Genomic DNA, 23,922 nt, shown 5'->3' with positions numbered 1-23,922 from the left:
TTCTTGCTTTCCTAAACTCTTCTTTCCGACTTCTAATAGGGTAAAGTCTGTTGCTTATCACGGATAGCCCTCTATTCCTTTCTACTAAATGTGTAGGCCTATATAACCCATTCAACGGATATCGGTCTGCCAAAAACGGTCACTAGAGGCGCCCTAGAGAAAATTTTAAATTAACAATAAATCATGTTGAAAATTTTATGCAATTATTAAATGTAAGTTTCCTTCCAGTGTCTACATTATCCAAATAATTATTTGTTTAAATGATTTTATCACAAAAATCAATGGAAATTTCATTTCAAAAGCATTAAAAATAATATTTATTTATTGTTGGAGATAGCTTGAAAGAACAAATCAAAAAAAAGTTGCCACTATTATAACCGTATGTAATATCTGCCATCTAGGTATAATTGTGTTCATTATAACTTTATGTATATTTTTAGCCATAACTTAAATTTTGTAATGCTTTTATAACCAGGTTGATGTAAAATAAATAGAGCCAATGGGGAAAATATTGCCTAAAATGCATATCCTCTAAAATTAATAAAGCCTATATTTCTGTCTTTGTTGTGTATTCCTATGTAATTCATTCTCTCAAGTAATCTTATATTACTCCTAACAATTAAAATGAGAACAAGAAACAATTGAGTATTAAATTTATTTATTTTTTTATAAATTTTGTTTTAATTAAAATCTAATATATCAATAATATTCCAATGATGATAAAAATTTAGAAATACTTACTCTTAATAAAAAAAATTCATCCCAAAAGTTTGGATTTTCTTTTGATGGATCTTCATTCTATATTTTACAAATTAACATTTGACTCAAATTAATAATAATGTAATATTTTAAAAATAAATTTAAAAAATTTTTTAATCCATTTTATTTATATACAGTAGAGCATCGATTATCCGACTCAATTGGGGACTGGGGTTGATCGGATAACTGAAAAAACAGATAACCGAAAAATATGAAAAAATACATTATTAGTATAGTATATTAGTATATCCCATGTAATTAGTGTATTAGTATATCGCTATTAATCTACTTCGCATTGAATTTTCATCGATGTTTAGCCTAATAAAAATTTTTTAAAATAATAATCATCGCTATTGTATCATTAAAAATTAGAAAATTAAGCCTGGTTTAAATAATGGCTCCCTTTCATGGTCGAGCCAGTGTTGCCAGCTAAAACACGTGATAATAATATTAAAGTAGTCAAGACATAGCCAAATATTGTAGCTCCACATCACTAGCAGACATTTGAATTTGCTGACTAGAGCGTGGTCGGTTAACCGATGTGACGGTTGATCGGGGGTCGGATAATCGATGCTCTACTGTATTTTGTATTTATTTTAAATTTACTTCTTAAACATTTTATTATATTAAAATAAAGTGTAATTTTGATGTTAATTACTAGCAAACTTAACGACAGATTTATTATTTGTACATATAAAAACAGGATAGTTATTTAATAAAATTGAAGACAAAGTCTGCTGAAAAGGGACCACCATTTATTTTCTCTGTGTTCCAGACTATACACGTTCTTGGCGACCTCCACTGGATGAAAATTTACAGATGAAAATTCTACATGTATTGCCACCAGGGAGCAATTTTCTTAAAATCTACATTTTCCAGCACCTGTTTCTAGTACTGTAGATAAAAGCAGTAACACCCCCAAAGAAGGTATGGATGGATGTAAGCAAGATGTCTGTATGTCACCAGTTCCTTTTTTAAAAATTACTTGTAATTTTAATTGGATATGTTTTGTTTTTTTTTAAAAGGACTTTTTTAACTTCTGGCGACAAGTAGCCTACAAAGAAAAGTCAGTCGCTAAGAACGTGTATAGTCTGGAACACAGAGAAAATAAATGGTGGTCCCTTTTCAGCAGACTTTGTCTTCAATTTTATTAAATAATAATCTCCATTGGACAAAAATTTACAGGATATTTATGTCAATGTAATTTAATAATTATAACATTTACAACAATTAAAAAAAAATCATATACAGTAATACCCCAAAGTTACACAATAGGTGGGACCGAGCGATAACCACGTAAGTCGAATTTGCATAAGTCAGGGTATAATTTCGCAATTTGTGTAAAATCCAAATCGGTTGTATATAAGCTAATAAATGTTCTCGTTAATCTTATCTCGTCTTTTGATTCATTCACGGTTACAAGAAATCACCACATAGTGTCTCAAGTCTCCGTAGATATAACAAACACAAAATAAATTCTAATTATCAATTAGAGATTCAGACTATGTACAAAAAATTATTTAATTAATTTTTGAGTCTATCAATTAATCAGACGTCAGCCTTTCATCAATGAAAGGCTGATGTCTGATTAATTGATCATTTTTAATTGTAAATTTTACCTATTGTTATTCATTTTTATGAAGTGATTTCTTCAAACCAATGTAAAAGGATACTTCTATGGTGTGTGAAAAAGAATTAATTGATAAACTCAAAAATTAATTAAATAATTTTTTGTACATAGTCTGAATCTCTAATTGATAATTAGAAGAAAAATATCCTGAGTTCATCATGAAATTGTAACAAAATAAATTGTAGCTTATGTGTCAATTCCATGCGACACGTCCGAACATGTAAGCTGAACAGTAGTGTGGGGGGACTGAGTAATCAAGAATCGCGTGGCGCTCAAACAAAAGACGAATCAACGAGATTTGAAAATTGCGTAACTCCAGGTTCACGTAAGTTGGGGTAGCGTAAGTCGAGGTATTACTGTATACTATACTAGAGAATAAATTCAGGTCCATTATTAGTTTCTTTAGACATTTACTTATTCATTAAATCTTACATTTCACATATTGTTTATTAACAATATGTGAATTTCCTATTAGGAAATTAGGAAACAATTTCCTAATTATTAACAATAATTAGGAAATTATCCATTCTATAAATGATTGCAATTTAAAATATATTAAATTTTAGTAAACTTCTATCAATCAAATAGAATAAATAAGCATATGAGTAGCCAACTTTAGAATAGTTTATAGTCCAAAATTAATAATGTATTATCAAAAAGTAAGAATTTTGAATTTTGTAAGCTAGAAAATTTATATAGAAAACAAAATAGTTTTAAAATACTTTGTTATTGTTAATTTGTTACATTGTGGTCTCTGAAAACTCAACAGCTCAGATCCAAAGAGCAATTCTATCAAAAGCAGAGTCTCATGATGCTATCTCTCCTTATCATTGACAAGTAAATTAATTTGACATTAGTTTTATCTAATGATAAAAATACAAAAACTGAAGATTTTTTCATTTCAGTCTTCTAAAACATAAATCAAATTTTATTGGTTTTTGATTTGAAAGCAATTTTGACATTTATTATAAAAAGATAGACGATAATGTGTAATACAAAGTTTATATCATATGACTCTAGTATTATAGTATTATAAGACTTGTTGCTATATTCAAATTTATATACAATAAAACCAATACATGGGGCCACACTGCACACACAGCAACTAAAATCATATCTTCATCAAAATAAATTATGTTATGTCTATATGTCACAATGAATAACTCATAAATTTGTGAACCTATATACAGATTCTTCTTGCTGGTCATCAGTTGACTGCAATTTTGTGATTTTGTGCTAGCTATTTATAATGGCAGATATAGGGCCTATGTCGTTACTGGAGGGATAGTGTATGGGCCATAAAAAATGGCCTAGTAAACTACTAGGTGGTTCAATCAGGTATTTGAATTTTAGCATATTCTTTGTCTGATTTATATTTCTTTTTCTATCTCTATTTACAGGTATTTGGTCTTATTTTAATATTTGTCATATCCATCTCATCCTACACCAGCTTTCCACCTACATATTGTTTAAATTCTGAAAATGACTATTTAATCACAAAATCTAGCCTCTGAAATGTTTTTGATCTTCCTATTTCCATTTACGAAATGTTCCATACAAATATTTGTTCCAAAGCCAATGGTCTTCCTGGTAAATACTGAAGACAGCCTTCAAGAAATCAAAAACATTCTGATTATTTAAATCAATAATTGAAGATAAAGGTTGGTGTGTAACAACACACCAACCTTTATCGTTATACATGTTTTTTCAGTTTAAAAAGTATTGATAATCTTCATCAAGCTACAAGTAGAACAGGAGGTCTCAAAGTCAAATGCAACAAAGGGCCAGTCAAATACATGTATATCAGACATGGGCTATATTCAATATTATTCAGTAAACCAAAACATACTGTAATTAAAAAAAGGCTCTAACAAAGAGCCTTTTATTGCCAGTCTTTATGTGTCTTTATGATTTATGTGAACAGTTAGACATTTGATTTTTTTGTTTTAATCCCCATAAGATGTTAGAAATCTTGATTTTAAAACAGAAACCATCAAGGTCACAGGCCAGATATGATGCCTTAATGAGCCATATCCGGCCTGCAGGCTGCCAGTTTCCAACCCCTGAAGTAGAAGAAATATTACCATACAAATATCAAAAGAACAGATAAATGGAAAAACAACTTTTACAAATTCAAAATTCAGAGTATTATAAACCTAAACAATATTAGAATACAATGTTGGAAAATTTTAACAATTTATATTCAACTGTACTCTGGTTCTAGATATTTTTGTTTAAATTTCAAAGTAGAATAAAATTAGGAATTTTTATTTTCTTCTATGATTAAATCCAACAATCAAGAAAAACACAAAAAGTATATGCAGCCTTTCTAGAACTTGAGAAAGCATTTGATTATACTGTTGATAAGCTTTGTAACAAGTTACTAAAGTGTAAGGAGAACAACAATTTCATAATGACTATAATAATAAAATATAGTCAATTTAGATATCAACCAATAAAAATCTGCTACGGCCTTTTACATGAATATACATTGTTACCATACTTGTTTAATTTCATGATTCATGATATTGATAATTTTTTTGATAAAAAAGATAATGGAATAATTTTAGGACACCATATAGTTTATTCATTACAGTATACTGATGACATGGTTTTTCTTTTGCCTACTAAAATTGGTCTCCAAAAGAAAATTAATCAAACTCATGACTAGTTTCTTCAATTAGGAATGAAAATTAATCTGAATAAAACATATATAGTGATTTTCTGTAAAGGAGATTGAATATCTAAGGAGGGCCTTAATCTTTATCTAGGTAATATTAAATTGAAACTAATTGATTAAATTGCTTATTCAAGTGTTATACAGTATTTACACAGAATTTATCATTTAAAATTTTTTTTTATATTTTAAAAACAAAGTTGAAAGAATTANATATGCACACAGAAATGTAAGGTTCATTTTTTGTGATAAAGGTCCTGACTTTTCTGAATTCTTGTTCTTTTGCAATAAAGTCGTAAAGTTTCATTTGTTGCATTTTTCTTTCCTTAAGCAAATGTTGGTAGCAGAAGATTGCATCTAAAACGCCTCATTTTGCTTTTACACTCCTTTCAAAATCTGGATCATTTGCTACAATTTGATCAATGAATTTGGTTATCTTACCAAACTTTTACTAAGGAAATCTGTAGAGAAATTTTTTGGGTTCTTCGTTTTCAGAATCTCTATTTTCCAGTTCCACATGAATTCCATGCTCTGCCAGTTCTTGAAGGTTGTCATTGGTAAGGCTCTCACCAGAAACCTGCTGTAACTCCTGAATATCCTGCTCGGCTATATCTCCTGTTATATCAATTAGGTTGAGTTCGGCCAACCTAACGATACAGCGATAGGCTCTTCTCATTGAGAATTCTTGAATACCTTTGGCCATAACTTCTTCCACACTTTGTTCGTGCATCTATCAGTTAATTCTTGCCAAGCGAAGTTGATATTTTTTATGGCATTCATCATGTTATATTTTTTCCAAAATTGCACCAAACAAACCTAAATTTAAAAAAAGTACTCCTTTTTGTCACCTTTTGCTGATTGGTTTGTGTTCACAAATAATCATATTATACATGAATCAATGAAATGCTGCGATAATTTAAATCAAGGTAAATTTTGAGCTCTTTTTAGGCTTTGAGCAGACCATATTACATCAAATCAGCATTAAGCAAGACAGCGTTAAGTAGGGTCTTACTGTATTTGATAATTTCCATTACACTAGCTACTAAAATAATATATATTAACTAATAATGTATAGTTTATTCTCATCTTTTTACTGGTCAAATTTAATTTGAATGTTCTTCATCATGAATATGAGCTTAATTAAGATTGCATAATAGCATAAGGCAGAAAACATGAAAATAAAATTACATTGATGAAGCCTCAGTCCTCAAATTTGATTTTCAGAGCAAGTTGCTCATGATTGACTTAAAAAAAAATATTCTGAATGATTTTTTTTAATATTTTAACTATTTTTACTCCATATTAATATGTAAGAACTTAATGATAACCTTTTAAAAACGCTAAAAGAACTTTTTAACTTCAAAATTTAGTGCTGATTTGTCAAGGTTTGTACTTATATCTTTACATTATAAGTACATTTAAAAATTAAACATATATCATTCAATGATTTGTTACTAATAAAAAAATAAACAAGTATATTTTTAATTATAGATAATCATATAATAATATCTTTAATGTGAAAACAATTGATTTTGATATTATATAACTATTGAACTATTAGAAATAATATAAAAATCATAAGTCAAAATACAGTGATACCCCGAACTTACGCGATAGGTGGGACCAAGCGATAACCGCGTAAGTCGAATTCGCGTAAGTCGGGGTATAATTTCACAATTTGTGTAAAATTGAAGTCGGATGTATGTAAGCTAATAAATGTTCTCGTTAATCTTATTTCTTCTTTTGACTCGTTCACAGTTACAAGAAATCACCACATAGAGTCTCTGAAGGCTCCGTAGATATAACAAACACAGAAATAAATAACACAAAATAAATTGTAGCTATGTGTCGATTCCGCACGACAGGTAAGCTGAAGAAAAGTGTGGGGGGAGTGAGTAATCGAGAGTTGCGTGGCGGTCAAACAAAAGACGAATCGACGAGATTTGAAAATCGCGTAACTCCGGGTTCGCGTAAGTCGAGGTATTACTTACAAATGCATATATAGAAATATCTTTTGAAGGGGGAAATGGTCTTCACAATTTGAAATGGATCGAACACACTGTGCTCGAATGCTCGTGTAAATGCGCGCCATCTATCGTAGGGTAAATGCCAGAAACCTTCGCGGGAGTGTATTAAAAAAACTTCCCAAAGTTTCATGGCAATCGTACTATGCCACAAACCTTCGCTGGAGTATATTAAACAACTTCCCAAAGTTTCACGGCAATCGGATAAACGGTGTGGTAATGCATGAAGGACACACANCTGGATTTTATAAAATAAAAAGCAGTTGAAACTGCTTTTTATTTTATAAAATCCGTCTTCTTGCGCCATCAGAGAGCCTTTTAAACAATAGATAGTCTATTAGCGTTGGTCAGTAGTAGTCCAAATTTAATACAAACATTTGTTTTTTGAAAATTTGATCACGATTTAAATACAGTATTTACTTTTAATATTACCGATATTTCATCGAAAAGAAAACGTGTTGTATTATCATTAAAAGACAAATTAAAGTATTTGTTTCCATTATCCGGATTTTTCCTTATCCGGACTACCTTTATCCCCAATTAGTCCGGATAATCGAGGTTCTACTGTATATAGATGCAATGGCTTCATGGGAACCATTATTGGGTTATCTCTATGAAAGCGTAAATTTAAACAACGCTGATGGCACAATTATCATTAGGGCAATAAGCCTAATCACTGTAAATCCTTCTCTTTGAAAGAAACGCCAAATTCTTGCTATGGGACTCTAAAAGCATTTTCTAAATGAAACAAATACGAACATATTTTGATTTTATTTCATTTGTAAAGAAGATATTGCATTTACAGCAGGAAAGAAATTTTTATACCTGTATTTCAAATAGACAGTAGTTAAGAAAATGTATTTAAACATCAAATAAATTATTTACAAATTCATTTTTTATACAGCTTTAGACATTATTAGCAAAATTTCAAATTATGACGGATGTATTGACTTCACATTTCAATAATATATCAATAAATATTCTTTAATACAGTATTAATACAACTAAGCAAAATTCTAGATTAACACTTGTTTATTTACAAGTTTAGTAAGAGATGCTTCGTGCAGAAAGAGGAATTTGGATTTAATCCTTATTTGGAAAGAATTAAAAACTTAAATAACAAAAAAAAAATAAAATAAACATAAGTTTTGTTTATTTTTACGTATTTTCTAACCATTCAGTCTCTCTATAAGTTAATTATTGTGTTACTCTATGTAGAACACCTATATTATAAAAACTAATAAATAACGTGTTTTTTAAACCTCATCTTTTAAAAATTCCTGCCTATAGACCTGCTTTTGGGCAAAATTGTGTAATATACAAAATAAGTTCGGGCTTAGCCAATAAATTCTTAAACAAAAAATAAATAAATAAATAAAATAACTTTTTGCTCATTACAGTTGAACAATTAATGAAGAACAAATATCTTAAAATTAAAAATATTTGTAACTATTCACTAATAAACGATTGATAGGAAAAAATTTAAAACAAAGTTGGGAAAACGAGCTTGATAATAGTTAAATTAAATACTAAGCTAATCGACAAAAATAATTAATTTATTACATATAAATAATACTTCATTGTTTTCTTGATATAAAATACCAAGGTTATATAAATCATTATATAATTTCAATATAACTGCTGACATTTCTTCAAGCAAAGCGAAAAATCAGAGGGGGAAAAAGAAATAGGAGTAGGCTACTGTGTATCTATAGCAAAAAAAAAAAAGTTGCTTAAAGTAACGCAATCTGTTTATATTTAATTTTTCTTGTTGATAGTAGGTAGACACAGAATCATAGTAGCATAAATTATTTAATATTTATACTGTACTCTTTGTATCTCGTAATAGGGGCGCAGTTCCAAATAACTATTCCTAATATAATCTTTGATTCTATACAGACTTCATGTCATAGTTTTGTTATATTTTTATGATGATTACACATAATTACGAGTTTTATAAAAAAAAAATTGTAAATGCTAATAACGAGTAAAATCGTCATTAAGTCCGAACGTACACACGACCTCCAGTATTTTCCCACCTCTCGACCTTTAACCACCAAAATTTAATATCACCAATACCCCTAATAAACAAACCTCACTGCAAAATTTCAGATTCAAACAGGGGGGAACAACATCGTGCCACAAACACATCTACATCCAATACATACAGAAATTTTCACTGAATTTTGTTGCATTTGTCGAAGTTTCAAAGTGTCCTAAGTCCAAAAATGCAAAAAAATCTGGGGGGTCATTTTTTGCCGGATCGCCATATAGCCGGGAAAGTACAAAATTTTTACTAAGCAAACGTTTTTGTTAAATTTACACATTAAGAATCCAACCAGTTATCTAAAAAGATTGTGTTATTCATTCTTTAAATAAATTCCAGTTGATAATTTTTAGTTTACTGCCTTACTTCTAATTTCTTTCGATGCGAAATTATTTTTATATGCCACTTGATGTTAGAAGCTGCAGGTTTTTTAATTAGCGCTCGGTTAATCTGTTTTAAATAAAACATTTTATTTCCAAACAAATCTTTATATGGTATTGGTCACAAATCTTATATATTATTGTTATATAACTTTACATTTTAAAATTAAAAGAATTATTTGTATAAAACATATAGATTTGTAAATTTAGATTAAAAAAATTTATAGTTATAAGCATGTAATCTGGATTTTAAAATAATTCAATTATTTTTTAGGCTATATTATTTGTTTTGTTTTTTATCGGAGTTAATCTTGAAAAATAAATCGTCGTTATCAAATCTTAACTCAGTGGATTTTGTTGTAGAATGTTACACTGTTACGGAAACGTAACTAATGCAATGTTTATCAATCTGTGGCCGCGGACTCTTTGGAGTCACAAAAGGGTGAATCACGTGTTAGAGTAATGAGCCAGTGACGTTTTTCCTATCACGTGGTGACGCCGAAGTACTGTACTGTGCATGTGGTACTGTGCAATGCATAAGGAATTCTTCCGCAGGAAGAATCAGGAACTGGTCAGAGATGTCACGTGATGAGAAGAGAGGTTTCGATGTAGTCATGTGAGAGGCTGGTATACACGGTAAGGAAATCCTCAAAGGATGTGCTTAGCAGACGAAAAAAACTCGGATATAACTGGCTGGATCGAACATAGTAATTTACAAAACTTATTAAAATATCTCCCAACGTATAAAGAATTATTTTTATTTAAAAATGGATAGATAGAAAAAAAAATCACGGTTAATCCTCAAAGGATTTCCTTACCGTGTATAACACACAGGATATTTCGTTTATAGCACTTTTTATATAGATTGCCAGTAAAAAATTGCTTGTTTTAGACATGTCTATTAAATGTTTTTTTTTTCTTAAAGCGCTTGGTGATCTTAATAAAAATAATTACCAAAGATTTTACTTGTTAGCAATTACAATACTATAGATTTTTTTTTTTTTTATAAAACTAGTCTCTACCCTCAAAATTGAGCTTTTTGCCATTTTATAATTAATATACTATAAAAAGATTTTTAAAATAAAATATCAAAACAGATGGCACCGCCACAATTTTAAATGTTTTTGCCGAGAAAGTTATACAACACATCACGTTGCTAAACTTTTTAAAAATGTAATTATAAAAACAAACTGTTAAAACTTTGAATTAAATTTTTTCTGACTACTTCAGTTAGGGAATAGCCGGAATGAAAGGACCTAAAAACAGTTAATTGTTAAAATTTACCTGAGGGATGTAACTTTCTAGAAAAGGAAGAAATTTTTTATATTGTTCTTCTCTAATGAATCATATTCTACATTTAACTTTAGTCTTATATTATTTAATAACGTTATTACATAATTATTTTGAAATTTAATTTAAAATCTTGAATCAGTACGCAAATGACGTTTCATCATTCTGAGCCATTAATAACTAATGTATTTAATATTTGAAAATTTTGATGTCCGATCCTTTAAACAATTTTCCAAAATTTCCACTTATTTTTGTATGGAAGAAATTGAAATTCTGTATAATTGTTTAAACATTTAAGAAATTAACACAAACTCAGCATTAAGGAAAGAAAAACATTTATGTTACATAATTCATTTTTACATAAGCATTTACATACTTAACCTTCGTGATATAAGTCAAAGTCTCTCTATTTAGGAAACTGCAAAGATGCCTTTACTGTGTAGACTCAGAAAATAACATCGATGATTCATTGTCAAAAATTGCTGATAAGCAGGGCCGGATCATCGAATAGACAAATGAGACAAATGTCTAGGGCCCTGTTTTTAGAAGAGCCCAGTCAAACTCTATTTTGAAAAGATTTGTAAATAAGATAGTTTACTTTTCTGTTGGACAACTATATAATACTGGTAAAATGTTATATTATTTAAATATTAACCGAAAAGGTTAAATTAAACAAATAAAAAGGCAAAACCATATTTGGGACATGTCTGGGAAACTCACTAGTAAGCGGAATCACTTTGACGCTCAAGGCGTGTCTCGTTCTCATTCTCCAATCTTCTTTGGTATCGCTGCTTTTGGGCGCGATCGTTCAAACTTCGCCGGCCACGACCACGAGGTCGTCCACGATGCATTTTCGGTGAAATTAACCTATCCAATTTCGAAATTTCTCTCCGTTGAAACCCGTCGGCCCGGGTTGAATTTTTGTCCATGCCTAACGAAAATTTCCCGTTTTTGAAAAAAATAATCGTGGCTATTGTATCGTTCGAAATTATTTTTTTATTTTGCACAAACAATATACAGTTTAACCCGATTATAACGTTATCGGATGTAACGACAACCCTAATATAACGTCAAATTTTTATCAGTTCCACGATTTTACTATACTAGATAATGTTAAAAAACCCTACTTGTAACATATTTGAAGCACTCCCAAATTTACAAAATTAATTACAAATTTCAGTTAACAAAGAAAATACTACGTGTTCAGTCCTAGGGTCAGAGTTCACTTCTTAGAACGACTGTGGTTGGTACTCTCACCACCTGACTTCGGTTTGCCTGTTTGTAGAGAGAGTCACCATTTTGTATTTTACTTTGACTCGGTTCTCGGTGCCCTGAGTATCTACAAGTCTGGTTTTATTTTTTTTATGCGGGCATGATTTGGGCATTTAATACTCTGTGCCAAACTGCAACTCTTGACATGTACTGTACTCCTTCATACCTCTAAGCTGATAACACGGCAGGCATACGATTTTATAAACAAGACATAGTCTTGTTGACAATTAATATTTTAAGATAATATTGTTATTTTATAATAATTTTTGTTAGACATTTAATAAAATAAATTTCAATTTTTTAAATTTATAAACAAACTTCAAACTTTTCTAGAAAAACTAAAATTTATTGTTGTGTATTGAATATTTTTTATTAATAAGAATTTAAGATTTGTTTTAGTTTTTCACATTATTTCGTTTAGTTTTATTTATTATTTTATATTTTTTGTGTGCTCTATCTCTTGTGAGAGGGGAAAGGGGCCCGGTAAGAAGAAAATGTCTAGGGCCCCAAAGTGGGTTAATCCGGCCCTGCTGATAAGCAACTCGGACCACATTGACAGAAAAGAGTTTTTCAATATTAGAAAACTTGAAGACCTTTCAAAAGGTAATTGATGAATCAAAATTTGGGAATTATGAAAGTTCGAGTCATAACAATAGTTTGCCATTTAAATAATTCATGAGTAGGTCTCTTGCTGTAGAAGTGATTGCGTAAAGCGCTTCTCTTTACAGCGAACATACTGAAACTGGTTTCTAATTGGCCAACACTGCTCGTGACGTCATTTTGCTACACTCTCGCTGCATAAAGAAACGCAGCCATTACGAAGTACAATGATATGTGACGTCCTTTTACACGATCAACCATTCACAGAGCGGGAAACCTTAGGAGAGCTTTTGAAGTAACTCCGCCTATCTTCTACCACGTGATAGGGCGGAACTACTTGTCCTGAGATTTCCACTGTGAATGTTTGTAAGCAGGCGGTATTCTTGTAATATTGTTTGTAAATGTTTTACTTTCGAACTAAATGCAATTCTAAGAACAGTTCAACTGAATGACACCAATTGAATATTGATGTCATTTGAGGGCGGCTATATTCAATTTATTATTTCAATTCACAAAATAAAGGACTAGTGGCCAATTTAGAAAAAAATAAATAAATCTAGAGGACAGTAATGAAATAAAGGACCTGTAGTCCTCGTACACATAACTGTCGAATTCCCCAGTTTATTAAATAATAATCGTGAATATTTTGTTTAACTAAATAATACATGTTTTTAAAACTAATTTCACGTCAAGGTTATATTGAAAACTCAAAAAATTTTTAAAGTATGTAATACAATTCACAAACCACCTGGAGAAATAGGCTAGTACCTAACCTAGAGTCAAGCTTTAAATCCAGAGAGATGGTAACTCTAAAAGTGACTGATTGAACAATAAACAAAATTAGATTTCTACAAATTTTGAGCCAAAATTGCATGTAAACAATGGAAATAAAGGAGACTTATGGACTTATTGATAACAATTTAAATAATATTCCAATAATTTGATTTGAAATAGCTCTGATCAACCTCTTGGCCAGTCCTGTAATATTTAATAATAATTATATCTCAACCTTTGCATGATTTTTCAGTTATGCTGTGAGCTCAAAAAGGTTGAGAATCACTGATAGAACAGAAACATTAAATGTACTACAGTATATATCTAAATAAGTTGGAACATCAAACTTAAATGAAAAAATAAATTTGTAAAACATTAAACAAACAAATAATTTAAAATTACTTCCTTTTCATTTAATATGTTTTTCAAATGTTCTTTTTATCTAAATGAGAATGACTTTCAACTAATATCATATTAATTTTTTACAACTAATTATCAACTTTTTACAACTAATATCATATTACAACTAATATTTTTTACAACTAATATCATATTAATGTTTTAATTTCAACTATATAATGAGATTTGCATGGCATTGAACAAAAGAAACAAGAGACTGGCTAGGATAATGAATAATTTTTAAGAAAAAAAGAAAACTTGAAAAGTGAAGTCAAGATACAATCTTCATCACTCATATCCATATATAGCTTCTATCTGGTTATGTCTGGAATTAAAAGAACAGTTTTTTCCACTTCACTTTTAATGTTGACACAGATTGTAATTTTTGCCTTTTTTATATAATCAATTTCCTAAATATTTGTAGTCTGTCTCAAAACCATGGAATTGTTTTGTGCTCAAAATAAATGGTATCTATTATAAATAAATTGATCTTGATTGTAATTAGAATGAGTAAGTGATCTAATATTCTTCCCAAAAGGAAGAATATTAGATCACTTACAATAGATTCTCTTCTTTTTAATACAATGAGAAAGATATGTGATAAACTTCTTACAGTAGACCATTAACTGACATATAATAGCTTTATTATTGGCAATATATTTTAAATTCCAACACAATGGTACTGACTTATACATATTTAATCTATTATGGAAACAATAAACTCATACAAGTATTAACCACTATTGATAGCTGGTGGGCTAAAGCGGTTAGGTATCAGCCTACCAATCTGGGAGATCTAGGATCAAATATGGGTGGACAAGAAATCCCAGAACTTATTCATGTGTAGTCTGTTCCAGATATATTGAGCCATATCATCATCTGGCTACTCCACTGTGGACCTGGTCAAATCCATGATAAGCTAGAAAAACGGCCTTAGTGTCTACAAGACAAAAGGAGATAAAAGTTGCAAACAAGTATTGGAGACTAATTAAAATGCCTCAATGTCCTTACTAAATTATAAATTTTCGTCTATAAACAAGCATTCACTATTATCAGGACTTATTATACTGGCTTAACAGACAATACAGGTATATTAAATAAAAATTGTTTTCTGTGAAACTCTGTATTGTCTGTTAAGCCAGTATAATAAGTCCTGATAATAGTGAATGCTTGTTTATAGACGAAAATTTATAATTTAAGTATTGGAGACTGTCAATTTCTTATAACTTAAATTAGATTATAACTTATAACATATAATCTAATTTGTTAAAATCTAATTCATGTTCTAACTTGCAGACTCAATCACAATCCACTTCTTGATAATGATGAGTCTATCATTTTTTCCTTTTCATTGTATGGAAAGCAACTATAGTAATACAAATATCACTGTTTTTCTATACTCTCTAGAAGAGTTAATGAAAATAATCCTAGTTATTTGTCAAAACCGTGTCTTCTTTTTCTTGTTTCTTCTGATTCTATGTCACGACTTGGTGCATTTATAGACACTTGGCAAATAGTTCCATCACCTACATTCTGTAAGAAGTAAATGTAGGTGATGGAACTATTTGCCAAGTGTCTATAAATGCACCAAGTCGTGACATAGAATCAGAAAATAATCCTGTATAAGATGGAAACATATCAAAAAGAAAATTCTGGTCATTACCATAGTGTTCAATCTTGGACAGATTATGGTTATGTTACACAAACTTTAATGTTAAATTTGAGATTATAAGAGCCTGTACACACTAGGCGTTTTTAAACGCACGTTAGCTCGGCGTTCGACGAGCGTTAGTTCGGCGTTAGCACTGGTTCAGTTTGGAAATGGACGTGAAAGTAATTGATTGTGTGTGCTCCTCCATCGTCGCTATAAGGCAGCACATATATCTCAAAGCGCCCGCAAAATGCACGTTTTAACAAAAATCTATAAACCCGCATTTAACGCGTGCTTGGCCAAAAGCGCGCGTTTGAGTATGTGTGCCTACATAGAACTCTTGGTTCTTTAAAACGCGTGTTGAAAAACGCCTAGTGTGTATAGGCTCTAAATGACTCAATTTCTTCACAATTTTAATATAGTTTATTTTGAAAGTAAAATGAATTACCTGAGAAATATGTAGAAGTATTGGTGAAAGATTTTTTATAAACAATATGTTACATACAGGATTAATTTTAGCACGCTTGAAAATATAGCAAACATATTCATATTGAAAATTTAAAATTTTTAGAAATACATTTTGAAATTAAAAATTTTAAATTTCAATACATTTACTACAGTATCTCTTACAGACATCTTAATTTTTCTTATCTACTATCTATATAATAATTATAAATTTTAGTAAAATCTTATATCATCAATATTCTAAAATAAAAATTATCTGGAAATATAAAAAGAATTTTTTCATAAAGTCTGTGTAAAGAAACTGAAATATATGCCAGATTATTGCCAATTTTTTGGTTCTAATTCCATATTTTTATAATTATATCAGTAATTACAAAGACAAAAAATTGTAATCCAAGAATTCTGACAATATTTGGTCCATTGTTAATCAGAAAAAATTTCTAATTTCATAGTTATTTTATGTATAAGTAAATTATACTTTTCAGAAAATTTGACAAATAGATTTGATTTCAAATGGATATGTTCCAAGTTAAATATAGCTTTATTATATCATATGATATACAATTAGGCTGGCTGAAATTTCTTGAAACCAAAAAGGTTGGGGGAGCTGTAGCTGATAAATACAGGCCTTCTTTTATTAAAATTTTATCAAGTAATATAAATGAGCATTATTAACATTTTGTTAATTAACATTATTAACATTTTGTTAATTAACATTATTAACATTAGTACTGTACATTATTACTGATATTGATTTGATGGAATAAAAAATATGCAAATTTGTCTAAAAGATTTTATTTTCAAAAACCTAATAATGAAAAAATATTTTTATTACAGTTTAATATCAAATTTAACAATTAGGTTGATGTAGGTGGTTTCCTAGAGTCAGTTAAACTTACTTTGTTTATGTTCTGGACACAATTTTATCACAAAATTTATTGCATTGTAACTTGTGGTTTTGTTTTATAAATAGCCATTGCTTTCATGGCTTTAATATTTAATTTCAAGTTCATTTTTAACCACAGGAATTCATGAGTAAAAATAGTCTTTGTACAGAAGTTGTACTTCTTGCAAAACCAAAGACTAATTTTATGAAATTATTAAAATCGTGGAATTTAAGATCCTTTTTCTACATTTCATTAAATATTTTGACACATCTATCAACTTTAAGAAATTTAATAGTGGAAAAAATCAACAGAGTGCTTGATTTTTATTGTCTTTATTAGCATCCATTGATCAAATTGTCAAATTTCGTGTTTCTGTTCATTTAATATGTTCCTTAAACTTGTTGATACTACTCTATAATAGGGTTACCATTCGTCCGTATTTAGTACAGACAAGTCTGTACTTTAAAGGCTCTGTCTGTGTCTGTACCTACTGTACTTAGAAAAAAATAAACAAAATGTCCATACTTTTCAACTGATCACATAGTTAAATCATAACCACTTACTTGTTATATTTAAATCTGACAAAAGGTGCTAAATTTTTATAATTATTATTGCATTTGTTGGTTATGTGGTAACATTGTATAAGCAAATGTAATGGCTCTGGTGCTTAGAGAACATGTACAGTACACATTCATAACAATTTTTTAATCCGATAGTACTTGTCTTGTTGAGTCATCCCTCACTACCCAGCCGCCTCATTGTGGGCTTGCTAAAAGAGGCCCTCTTAGTGACCACAGGGTTGAAAGTTTAAAAAAAAAAAAAACAAAGTACTTGTTGTCTAAGTAGCAAAATAAATTTAAAATTGCATTCTGTGCCCCAAAGGAAAGTGTAAATTGAAACTTTATATTACATGCCTACATTTACTAGATCAAAAAATATGAATAAATTCATTTTACTACAGGTAGTAGAAGTTTTTATTTTACTTCATAATTTGACTGTTGACTTTTTAGTCTCCATTTATTCACAATGTTAAAGATAGAAAAATCACCATCTTTGACTCTCTCGGATTTAGATAAACAATGTGGTAGAAGAACTCTTAAATCCGTTAATATTGAGTGATGAGACCATTAAAAAAATTAGGGATGTCTTCGAATCAGAAATGGCTCTAGGACTGTCTCTCAATCCTGCCAAGCCATCATCTCTTCAGATGGAGAACACTTTCGTGACAGAATTACTCGACGGTACAGAGAATGGCAAGTTTCTTGCTTTGGATCTTGAAGGAAAAAATTTTCCAGTTCTTTTCATAGAACTGAAATCTGGAAAGCTCGAAAAGGAACTGGTAAAATATTATGCAGTACCAGAGAATGTCAGAATAGGAGAAGGCGCAGCTGTGAGTAATCCGGTTAAAGATTATTCCTCCTCCTTTTCCATCATCTTGTTGCTGCTGTTCACAAATTGTATTCATAATTTCCTGACTACCCACAACATGCTGCAGAAGAGTCTTCCATTGGATTTCTGTTTTTCATTTTCCGTCACCCAGAACACTCTGGATAGTGGAACACTAGTCATGTGGACGAAGAGCTTTAATTGCCCAGATGCCGTTGGCAAGGACGCTGTTCAAATGTTCAACAACGCCATCCGAAGAAAAGGGGATATGAAGGTCGATGGCCATCATGAACAACACTACAGGAACCCTAGTGGATTGTAATTGTGTTATTGGAATGGTTTTAGCTACTGGCAGTAACGCTTGCAACTTGGAGAGAGTTGACAGAATAGGAAAGTGGAAAGGCCATCTAAATTTGCCATCTAAATTAAAAGTTTGTTGCAATACTTATAGAATTTGCCAACCTATTAATCAAGGATACATAAACAGCTTCATTTATACACATGAATATAAGCAGTGGTGCACTCTGTCTTTAATTTTGCCGAATTGAAAGAATAAAATTTTTAATGCAATTCAATGAAATTTCCACTTGGTGACAGCTAATTCATAACTAGTATAGAAATAAAAGACAATATAAATGAAAAAAATTAATCTTAATTATAAAATGATTTTTGGAAAATTTTCGTGTTTTTTTTTTCTTTTTCTTTGGGGGTGCCAGACCCCGTCACACCTCATCTAGGTGCACCACTGAATACAAAATTAACTGAATAGAAGAAAAATTTTAATTCTTATAAACTGAAAAAATTTATTAATAAACTGGAAAAAATATCTGAGACAGGAAACATTTGCTGGTAAAAGAAAAAAGATAAAATTTACATTTTAGCAGTTAAAAAATAACTATTTCAATAACAGGCATTTTTAGCTATTTAGCAGACCATCTTCAGGTTACAATTCTAAACTGATTTGAAATGGGTTACAAACATTTAAACAAAAAAAAATTCTAACAATGCACCATAAAAAAAGTGTTTAATTTGAATTTTGAATGGTTGACAAAATTATATATGCTAGATCAGTGTTTTTCAACCTGTGGGTCGCGACCCCCAGGGGGGTTGCGAAGCCTTACACGGGGGTCGCGAGTAAAACAAAAAGACAAGTGTTTGTAGGTCCTACACTACATTAAAAAACTACAATTTCAGCGAGAATTATGGCCCACCCCAGAAAATGATAGCTGAAAGTGTTGAGGTGATTTGCAAAACGAAATAAAAAGTAGAAAAGTAGAAGCTGAAAATTCTAATCCTAAAAAAAAGTTCAACAGCTTCCTGTGCTCAGTGTTATAATTAAAGGAAGTTTCATACTTTATGTGTGTTAAGTTATTGTCGATTCTTCTGAAATTTTCATTTTAATCAACAATAATTTGTCTCAACAGAAAGAAAATTAAATACATAGTTTTTAAAATCACTGATATAGTTTTAATATGGCCCTAGGGGGGGGTCGCCAGAATTTTTTTAACTTGTAAAGGGGTCGCGTATTCAAGAAGGTTGAAAAACACTGTGCTAGATGATATTTGATGTTAAGTCAAGAAACCTTAACTGTAATAGTACTTTTAATTGTAAATATATTTTAACTGTAAATAAGTAATTTTAAACGGAATGTATAAGTGTCAACACCACCTACAAGAAATCCTGGAAGTCATGCCAACAGATGAGGGGCTTATGCCCAAAACGCATATCGGCCTATAGGAGATTCCAAATAAAGATGACGTACAAATGCTCTGTCTATCTATGCACCTAGTCATGAAGATAAAAATAAACCAAAAAATTATATACATTNGTATATTGTATATATAACATATAAAAAGCTTTTCCGTTAATGATGGCAAAAATCGCTCAAATACAGCATCTATACAAATGAATGATAAAATTAATACATTATATAATTATATAACAACATAAAAAATTAAATACATTAATAGGTCTAATAATAATAATAGGAGCAGTGTTACAGAAGGCTCAAGCCCTCCTTACTGATACAAAAAAATTAAATTTGTTTGAATTTCAAAATGTTTTTAAAAACATTCAGGATGGCAAATATGATTTATTGAATCATCTGCAATACAGTACAATCATGTTGCACATGTTAACAAAAAGGTACTTAATTATTCAAATATTTTTAATTTTTGAATTAGAATTAGTCTCCTACGAGTTCTTGATCTGTCACTGATAATTAACATATTAAACACATTTTTATAAGAAGTCTCCTATGACAAAAACTTCCATGATAATTGGTAATTCATAAAATTACTACTTACAACCTTGGATGGCAGAAAATACTTTTTTAAACTAATATTTTTGGTCATCTTTAATGACATCAGGTTTACTATTCAAAAATATTATTTTTATCTTTACATTTAAATCTTGTTTGGCATTGCAATGCTTTTTGTTCTACATTCCATTAGCTTTTGTAGTGTTATATATACTTATGGAATATATATATATACACATCATTCCATACCAAAAAATTGGTATGGAAATTGGTGGACCGAAAATTGGTGGACCTGGAAAGATTGTCGAGATTGATGAAACTGTTGTAATTAAAAGGAAGAACGATAAAGGAAGAATATTGAAAGGAACCAGGTGGGTTGTAGGTGGAATTTGCCAAGAGGACAATTCATGTTTTGTGTGCAAAGTAAATGATAGGTCTGAAGCAAGCCTTAATTGGGTCATTAGTAGATTTGTTCATTCAGGAACCATCATCTTCACAGAGGAATGGAAGGGTTATAATCATACTGACAATTTAGAAGGACTCGATATTAATTAAACAGTAAAGCATGCAGAACATTTTGTTAATCCAGTTACAGGCATCCATACATAAAACACTGAATGATTGTGGCATTGTTTGAAAAACAAAAAGAACCTTCCAATGCATTACACTGAGGATATTGTATGATTTGTATTTATATGCCTTTATGTACAAAAAGCTTGAGATGGGAAAAACTAAAACCAGTAGAACAATTCGAATTGTTTCTTCAGCATTTATGTAAGATTTATCCATGTGCCAATATGGAAAGAGCCAGAAACTGTTCCCACAACCCCAAAGGTAATACCCAAGAAGGAAAATGCAGAGAAAGAAATGTGTGGCAAAAAGGAAAGAATCAACAATGCAGGATATTACTACTGATGTCAGAGAATTAAGTTTTATTTTCAAGAAGTAACTTGATTAAAAGTATATTAATTGTGAGTAAAAGTTAAATTTTTTTTTTTTTTTTCAGAAATAAATTCTTGCTAGCATTGTACTGTCATGGCAGCAGTTGCAACTGTTCATGCTCCAGACAGACTTCTCCTGGAGGAGATTGTTTAACATCACTATTTATTGATTCATGGTATTCTTGAACATGTGAATTAATAACTAGTGATGTTAAATAATTGGCAGCTCCCCTCCAGGAAGAGTCCGTGGGAAGCACTAGAAGTGCCCACCATGACAGTGCACATAGGGTTAAGCATCACAATTTAGAATTTTTAAGGTGAAAAAATTTGATCCTTTTTATCTGTAGTTTTAGGTAAAATTTTACGTTTTTTGGACAGCTTTACCAAAAATTTAGAACACATTTTCTCTTAAATTGGAATATCTTATTGTCCACATGTCATTAACCTTAATTTGTCAATTAATTAAAACAGAAATTTACGGAAATCTAAAAGTACAGTTGGTTTTAAAACAATTATGTAACATTTAACCCTAACTTCTATACAAAGTTCTACTCAATGGGCAAAACCTCAATTCCAAAAATTAATTTGTACCTTTATTGGGAAATTCCAAATTCTTAAATACTGAAGAATTTTAAACGTATTATGCAATCATCATCACGCATTATTTCTGATTAGATGGAATAAATACGACTAGCAAACCCTTTATCAAAAGTTTTTGGCCCTGAAAAGGGCCGTTTAATCGTTTAACCTGCAATTTACTTTAAGCACGCTCTCCTCTGATTCTTCTTGCCAACTGGATGTCCTTTGGCATAATGGTTACTCTCTTGGCATGGATAGCGCACAAGTTTGTATCTTCAAAAAGACCTACCAAGTAAGCCTCGCTCGCTTCCTGCAAAGCCATGACAGCCGAACTCTGGAATCGAAGATCGGTCTTGAAATCCTGAGCAATTTCACGGACTAAACGTTGGAAAGGCAACTTTCTGATCAACAATTCGGTTGACTTCTGATAACGACGGATTTCTCTAAGAGCTACGGTACCGGGCCTGTAACGATGAGGCTTCTTAACACCACCGGTAGCCGGAGCACTCTTTCGGGCGGCCTTGGTAGCCAACTGCTTTCTTGGTGCCTTACCACCAGTAGACTTACGAGCGGTTTGCTTAGTACGTGCCATTACTGACAAAGACGAAGAATATCAGACGAAAAATACTCGACAGCGAAGAAATGAGCAAACAAGTGAGCGCATGTATTTTATACTACCGCCATCAAATCCTATTGGCCACTGAGATACTGAAAGCTGATTGGCCCATGACATACTGCTCTCAATCCAGTACTAACTTAATGCTTCGAAGATATACAAATAAAGTATTTATTTTTAAGTATCTATAAAATAAAATAAATCTTTAAACTTTAATTGAAAGCAATAGAAATATATTGATTTACCATTTTAAATATTCATTACGCAAATAATAACAAAATTAACAGAAAAAAAACACACTCAAATTTTCTTTCATAACCAACATGAAGTAAGTGTGGATTACAGAGTTCTATCTACAGTTCTGATTGGATAATCTTCGAATGAGTTGATTGGCCATTACAATAATACAAGTTTTCGTGTTCTCATTTTGAATTTTTGAAACAGTTATTTCTAAAAACTTTCTATTACAGTATTTTGAATTAGCATATGAAAAAAGAAAAATTATCTCTAGAAAGTGGTATGAAAAAAAGGAATAATTCAAATACTTGATTTTCCTTTAATAACACTTAAATATTTAAATAAAGCATCTTATTTCACAAGTAACTAAAAACTGGGAAACTTAAATGTGTTTAAGTTATTAAATCAAGTTTTATTGATTTTAATATAATGTATACTAATTTATTATTCATTTTTAATCTTTAAATTGAATCCCTGAAAAAAAAATATTAATTTTAAAAGCAATTTCTATTCAAAATATAAATATAAATTCAAATAGAAATTTTATTAGATAATTCAAATTTTATTTACAGTAAACATTTAGTATTACTTTCTAATTAGTTGTATAGGCTTTATATTCACGAGCTATAATGAATTTATGTTGTACTAAGGTTTACCACATGGAAAATTACGAGCGGAGAACAAACACCCGAAAAAGTGAACATGAGGTTGTTTATTTGAACAGTTTGAAGTAAAAACAACAATCTTAAATTATTTTTAAAAAAAAGTGTTTATTGTTGTATTTTTCAATTACTTAATGTTTACTAATTCTTCGTGCTTTCTAGAAGACAGAATTTTTTTACTTTTAGTCAAAATAGAGGACGTCTTTCATATAGAATCCAAATAAATGATATATTCTACTTTTATATACTTTATGGTAATCCTAAAACAAGATAAAAAGCAGAAAATAATTTTATAATTAATCATGTTGAATATAATTCATCACTGTTAAATAATTATTAAATTGATACAAACTCTTCCTTACTAAACTCTTAGAAAAATTAAATGT

The 23,922-nt window shown here is 30.1% G+C and overlaps 1 protein-coding gene and 1 pseudogene across 1 annotated transcript; one reads left to right on the top strand and one right to left on the bottom strand.

The window, feature by feature from the left end:
- The first annotated feature begins 18,014 nt into the window (after positions 1-18,014).
- On the top strand, positions 18,015-19,017 carry LOC111616087 (annotated as a pseudogene).
- A 3,137-nt stretch (positions 19,018-22,154) lies between these two features.
- LOC111616085 (histone H3) lies at positions 22,155-22,632 on the bottom strand. The gene has a single exon (XM_023357520.1). The coding sequence runs from the start codon at positions 22,611-22,613 to the stop codon at positions 22,203-22,205; it is 411 nt and encodes a 136-aa protein (XP_023213288.1). The 5' UTR covers positions 22,614-22,632; the 3' UTR covers positions 22,155-22,202.
- Positions 22,633-23,922: the final 1,290 nt, after the last annotated feature.

Source organism: Centruroides sculpturatus, unplaced genomic scaffold (assembly GCF_000671375.1).
Source record: "Centruroides sculpturatus isolate CEXI.00-Female unplaced genomic scaffold, Cexi_2.0 scaffold2118, whole genome shotgun sequence".
NCBI classification, from domain to species: domain Eukaryota; kingdom Metazoa; phylum Arthropoda; class Arachnida; order Scorpiones; family Buthidae; genus Centruroides; species Centruroides sculpturatus.
The sequence above is the reverse complement of the archived record's forward strand: the minus strand, read 5'-3'. Positions and strand labels throughout refer to the sequence as shown.